The 7,045-nt window shown below is 35.5% G+C and overlaps 1 protein-coding gene across 5 annotated transcripts in view; it reads left to right on the plus strand.

Annotated features, from left to right (window-relative positions):
* The window catches only part of LOC129263184 (uncharacterized), a 33,600-nt gene extending 32,645 nt beyond the window's left edge, over positions 1-955 (plus strand). For all 5 annotated transcript variants that reach the window (XM_064101105.1, XM_064101108.1, XM_064101104.1 and 2 more), the window contains one exon: positions 173-955. In XM_064101105.1, coding sequence (XP_063957175.1) covers positions 173-349 — 177 coding nt within the window. In that variant the 3' untranslated portion in view covers positions 350-955. The remainder of the gene's footprint in view (positions 1-172) is intronic.
* The last annotated feature ends 6,090 nt before the right edge of the window (positions 956-7,045 follow it).

Here is a 7,045-nt window from a genome sequence, read left to right on the forward strand (position 1 = left end):
AATTATTTGTCGTAGAGACTATCACATTATTTGTAAGGTTTGCATTAAAACAGATCTATATTTTTAAGATGCTGAATAAACATCAGAAAAATAAACTTATTCTGGATGAAAGGTGAAAAAGAGATACTTAAATGAATAATACAAATATCTTTATAAAATATGATGCATGCAGGTAACAGATAGAGTAAAGCAACACGAAGCTAATATTGTGGTAAGAGGAAAACGACGACTCACTCTACAGACCCCGCAGATTGTCAAACAAGGAATAGGAAAGAAGATCTACTTCTTACCAAAATATCAACCGGTGCACCGACGATCCAAGGCCACTGAACTTAAGTCTCATTTGTGAGCTTGCAATTTAAGACGGGGTTTCAGGAATGCCCGGCATCTGTCAGGAACGGTCAAGGGTCAAATCAAATGTTGAAGGAATCGATCCTGTCAATACTACCCAGTACATAATCAAGCTATTTTTTTTTTCTTTTGTTACTTTTTGTGTAACATGTGTAATACGCAGTAAAACGCTGATTACTATATGAACTATAGCTGTTAAATACTTCAAACAACTGGAGGTTAAACAACTAGGGGAATCTAATAGTTCAAGCTATTAAATAAGTTTAGTTATACGATATTTCAAACAAGTGATTAAACATTCAAACAAATATGCTTAATTTATTGAAATTAACTGTTAAAAAATGAACAGCTGTTGTAAGAAAACAGCATTATCAAAAATGTAAAACATCTTTTACTGTGTAGAACAACCCTAGAAAAAGAACAAGTCATGCACTTATTAATTCATGTAGAACTACAATTGTGAACACACATTGGCGTCGGAAGCCAAAAATTTTAGATGGGACCACCCAATTTTTTTGACAAGCAAAAAAAAGGTTATCAACCAAAAATTTAAGGGAGGGACCACCAAAATTTTAGGGGGGACGCAGGAAACAAAATTCACAAGAAAAAAAAAAGATTATCAACAACAAATTTAGGGGGGATCGTCCCCCACCTCAAATTTAGGGGGGACACGACCCCCGCCTCCGCCGCCTATGTGAACACAGAAAAACAACTGTAGTATGTGCATGAAAAGAAAACCAAATTCTGAGCATTGGAAAAATTTGCCACAGAAGATATATGTATGGGCGACAGTATACAAATAGCGAATAGGCATGAGTGCGATTGTGCGAGACTTCGCATGAGGTGAAAGAAAGATGCTCTATTCAACGAGGCGTTAGCCGAGTTGAATAGAGCGTTTCTTTCATTCACCGAATCTCGCACCATTGCACGAATAAGAATATTCGCTATATGTGTTGTAAAATGGTTAAAAATGCAGAAATTCAGTATAATAGGATACTACATTCAAAATTGCGTAAAACTAAATTTAATCAGCCTAGTGAATATTGGAATATGCTCACCTCATTGAATGCTAAAAGGAATCAAATTGACACACTCGAAGAGCACTTTCGAAATCTTAGCCAGACGCTAAACACTACTCAGGATTTTCCTTTACCAACCACTGTCGCAATAAGTTCACTGAACGAATATTTGAACAGACCTATAGATATCGACGAATTGGTCGCGCAAGTAAAACGTTTAAAAAATGGTAAAGCATATGCAATGGTGTTGATCAAATTCTTAATGAATTTTTGAAAAACTTGTATTGTTCTTTTATTTAACATTGTTTTGACACCGGTGTAGTTCACACTGATTGGACAATTAGACTAATTAGACCTCTATATAAAAAAGGAGATCCAAAAGACCGGAATAATTTTCTAGGTATTACTTTGCTTAGTTGTCTAGGTAAATTATTCACAAGTATTGTGAATAAAAGGTTAACAACTTATCTTGAAGGCAATGATATACTTGGTGAAGAACAGGCTGGTTTCAGAAATGGTCATTCGACTCTTGATCATATTTTGTACTGCATTCAATAATTGATTTGTACTTATCTGAGAGCGAAAGGGTATATTGTGCATTCATCGATTACAAAAAAGCATTTGATCGAGTAGATAGATCGGCTCTTTGGTTGAAATTAATGAATAGCAATGTTAATGGAAAGTTTTTCAAAATTATATATAATATGTATGGCCAGGCAAAATCGTGTGTAATAAAAGATAACGAAATATCTTCCCTATTTGAATGTAATATTGGAATTAGACAAGGAGAAAACCTATCACCTATGCTCTTTGCTCTCTTTCTAAATGACTTCAGTTGTTTTCTCCAGGATAGATGTCATGGCTTGAATGTTTTACCCAAAAAAATTAATACACATGCTCGACAAAATGAGATACAAGTGTACATTAAGTTGTTCACATTGCTTTATGCCGATGATACTTTGATTTTAGCTGAATCTCCTGATGATTTACAAACTGCCTTAAATGCGTTATATGAATATTGTAATATTTGGTCTTTACATGTCAACTCAGATAAGACAAAGGTTGTTGTTTTCTCTAGGGGTAAAGTGTGAAAATTACCGTCCTTTCATTTCTACAATCAGTAGTTGGTGAGTATGTATATTTAGGAATAACCTTCAATTATAATAACAGATTTAAAAAAAGCGCAGACGAAACAATTGAACCAAGCCAGAAGAGCTTGTTAACAAAGTCATATTCATTGGACTTGCCTATTGATATAATGTTAGAATTATTTGACCAACTTAACAGTTCTTCTGTATGGCAGTGAAATCTTGGGATTCGAAGTTCTACGAGATCTTGATATATTTCACATGAAGTTTTGTAAGCAAATTTTAAAGTTGAAAAATCAACAGCTAATTGTATGGTGTTAGGCAAACTAGGTAGATATGGTCTTGAAAAATATATCTCTAATAGAAAATGATTAATTTCTGGTGTAGTTTAGAACATGTTGGGGAAAACATTATTATCGGGAATGATATATAGAATTTTGAAGGTTTTGTATAATGAGGACGTATATAAATCTTCATGGCTTAACAAAATTAAATCTATCGATATGCTAGGAATGTCTGATTTATGGTATACATGTGAAACCACAAACAGCACTTGGATCAAACGTACAATTGATTAACGTTTAAAAGATTGCCTCTTTCAAAATTGGTACTCGGAAATGTAAGATAATCATCAATGTAATAATTATCGGATCTATAAAAAGTCTCTTGAATTAGAAAAATACATGATTGTTTTTCCTAAAAAATATCGTATATGCTTTTCAAAATTCCGCTGTGAAAACCATCGTCTACCAATAGTTATAGGGAGGTATGAAAACGTTGAAAGATATAATAGAATTTGCAATCTGTGTCAATCACAACTTATAGGCGATGGATACCATTATTTGTTTGTTTGTCCGGCTTTTTCAGCAGAGAGAAAATTATATTTAGACAATTACTTCACAAAGAGGCTTAACACTTACAAAATGGAAAAATTATTCTACACAGCTAAATTAAACACAATTCTCAATCTGGCTAAATTTTGTAAAATAATTATGTTTCGCTTCTGATAGAGTAATCAAAGAATAAAAGTATTCATTTATTTCTTTTTATTTGTCTTCTGATAATTCATCTTGATTACCATATAGATATAGATATCACATATGTATTATTTGATAAACTGTTTAATCTTTGTATTAAGTTTGCTGCTGGTGCCTTTGTGCGCATCATGTTTTACTTTTTTATGTTAATTCTAAAATTTAGTAATTCAAGAAATAATGTATTTATATCTTATTATAATATGTTATTATAATATTTTAGTGAAATATGTGGGTTTCTTGTTTGTATTTTTTGTTCATATATATTTTTTGTAAATATGTTTAAAATTTAAATGCAAATATATGTTTCAAATGTTGTTGTGTTCTTCAATACCCGTTGGGGTGATCTCAGAATAAATATTACTGTCATTACTGTCAATACTGTCATTACCTTCATTTTTACTGAGCGCAATGAATTAAATCGTATTTACCGTGTTTACATGTGATCGGCTTTTGCATCGGCTCGCGGTTCTGAGCCGATGCAGCGTGTAAACGCGGTGCAAGATAAACCCAAAAGCCGATTCTGCATCGGCTCGCGGTTCTGAACCAAAAGCTGATCACATGTAAACACGGTAATTGTGACGTCACATCATAAAGCCGTGCAACGGTACATTTTGGACGGTACATTTTGGATGGTACGTCTTTTGTGCAACGGTACGAATGTTTGACATTCAGCCTCCCATTTGCTCGCGTACAACAAGCTAAGTAGGCGTTGTACAAAACACAATAGTGGACAATGACAGTCAAGGGGCCCGTTGCATAAAGAGTTGCGATCAAACGCAACTCAAAAAAAAAAACTTGATTTTCAGCCAATGAAGCAACCATATTCAGGACTTGTGCTTGATATTTTTACATGCGTTTAAACGAAACTTTTTTTGCAACAGGCCCCTGATCGGATAACCTTCAATCAAGAGCATTTATGTACAATGTCCATCAAGTCTGGGTCCCGTTTCAAAAAGACTTGTTATAATAAGGAATTCCCAATTTATATAACAAGTGTACTATCAGCCAATCAAATCGAAGGATTTCCGTAGCTTTAAACTGTTATAGCAAATTTGTTATAAGACATTTTATGAAACGGGCCCATGTAGTACGTAGGATGTAAAGTAATCACTATTACCAACGTTTGTCAAAAATATCACTTATCTACATGAGTAATACATACATTTTGGAAAATAAATTTGGGTATTCAAAAATATAAATGTATCGCATCGTTCTCTTTACTTGATAATTTGGGTCTATTCTTTTATATTTTCTTATGTCTGGAACGTCAGGGAGATTGTGATAACATGAATACATGTTGATTATTTCGATGTTGGAACTGTGAGATAAAACCTCGTAGACTCATAATTCACAAATCACCATCTCCCAGCCAAGTATAATTAATGGTTAAGACCTCGAAGGCTCAAAATTCACAGGTCACCATCTCCCAGCCAAGTATAAAGTTAAGGAGAGAGAGAGAGAGATATAAATACTGGGTGTGCCGTTCACCTACAATTTAAAGGATACGACCTCGTAGGCTCATAATTCACAGGTCACCATCTCCCAGCCAAGTATAAAGTGAAGGGGAGAGAGAAAGAGATAGAAAGAAAGAAAATACTGGGTGTGCCGTTCACCTACAATTTAAAGGATAAGCCCTCGTAGGCTCATAATTCACAGGTCACCATCTCCCAACCAAGTAGAAAGTGAAGGAGAGAGAAAGAGATAGAAAGAAGATACTGGGTGTGCCGTTCACCTACAATTTAAAGGAAAAACCTCGTAGGCTCATAATTCAAAGGTCACCATATCCCAGCCAAGTATATAGTGAAGGAGAGAGAGAGATATATATATATATATATATATATAAAGAAAATACTGGGTGTGCCGTTCACCTAGAATTTCTAGGATAAGACCTCGTAGGCTCATAATTCACAGGTCACCATCTCCCAGCCAAGTACAAAGTGAAGGAGAGAGAAAGAGATAGAAAGAAAATACTGGGTGTGCCGTTCACCTACAATTTAAAGGAAAAACCTCGTAGGCTCATAATTCACAGGTCATCATCTCCCAGCCAAGTATAAAAAGAAGGAGAGAGAGAGAGAGAGATAGAAAGAAAACACTGTGTGTGCTGAATTTAAAGGATAAGACCTCGTAGGCTCATAATTCACAGGTCATCATCTCTCAGCCAAGTATAATTAATAGTCAAGACCTCGTAGGCTCATAATTCACAGTTCACTATCTCCAAGCCAAGTATAAAGTGAAGGAGAGAGAGAGAGAGAGATAGAAAGGAAATACTGGATGTGCCGTTCACCTACAATTTAAAGGATAAGACCTCGTAGGCACATAATTCACAGGTCACCATCTTCCAGCCAAGTATAAAGTGAAGGAGAGAGAGAAAGAGAGATAGAAAGAAAACACTGGGTGTGCCTAATTTAAAGGATAAGACCTCGTAGGCACATAATTCACAGGTCACCATCTTCCAGCCAAGTATAAAGTGAAGGAGAGAGAGAAAGAGAGATAGAAAGAAAACACTGGGTGTGCCGAATTTAAAGGATAAGACCTCGTAGGCACATAATTCACAGGTCACCATCTTCCAGCCAAGTATAAAGTGAAGGAGAGAGAGAAAGAGAGATAGAAAGAAAACACTGGGTGTGCCTAATTTAAAGGATAAGACCTCGTAGGCTCATAATTCACAGGTCACCATCTCCCAGCCAAGTATAAAAGTGAAGGAGAGAGAGATAGAAAGGAAATACTGGGTGTGCCGTTCACCTACAATTTAAAGGATAAAACCTCGTAGGCTCATAATTCACAGGTCACCATCTCCCAGCCAAGTATAAAAGTGAAGGAGAGAGAGATAGAAAGGAAATACTGGGTGTGCCGTTCACCTACAATTTAAAGGATACGACCTCGTAGGCTCATAATTCACAGGTCACCATCTCCCAGCCAAGTATAAAATGAAGGAGAGAGAGAGATAGAAAGGAAATACTGGGTGTGTCAGTCACTAACAATTAAAAAGATGTAACCTCCTATGCTAAAAATTCACTGACCACCATCTATTTGCCATGAATAAAGAGAAAGGGAAAATGAGAAATATATAACCCCCCCCCAAAAAAAAAAACATTTTCTTGCCTAAACTCCTTTCTTTGTACAACATTCACGTAAATAACACCATCTTATATATTTTCATTATCATTTATACCTCCTTTTTTGTCTCGCCTGCATAGCAGAGCAAAACTATAAGGTGCCGCTTTTCTGACGGCGGCAGCGGTGTCGTCAACATCAAATCTTAAGCGAAGGTTAAGTTTTTGAAATGCCATCATAGCTTAAAAAGGATTAGGGTCAAGCTCATGAAACTTGGATATAATGGTTATCAATTATTGCTGAACATCCTGCCAGAGGCTGATGTCACATATCCAAGGTCAAAAGTCATTTAGGGTCAATAAACTTAGACCATGTTAGGGGAATCAACATCAAAATCTTAACCTTCTAGTCCATGAAACTGGGACATAAGGGTGATCAAGTATTATTGAACACTCTGCCCGAGTTTCAGGTCACATGAATAAGGTCAAAGGTCATT

This window comes from Lytechinus pictus, chromosome 6 (assembly GCF_037042905.1).
Source record: "Lytechinus pictus isolate F3 Inbred chromosome 6, Lp3.0, whole genome shotgun sequence".
In the NCBI taxonomy this organism is placed as follows: Eukaryota; Metazoa; Echinodermata; class Echinoidea; order Temnopleuroida; family Toxopneustidae; genus Lytechinus; species Lytechinus pictus.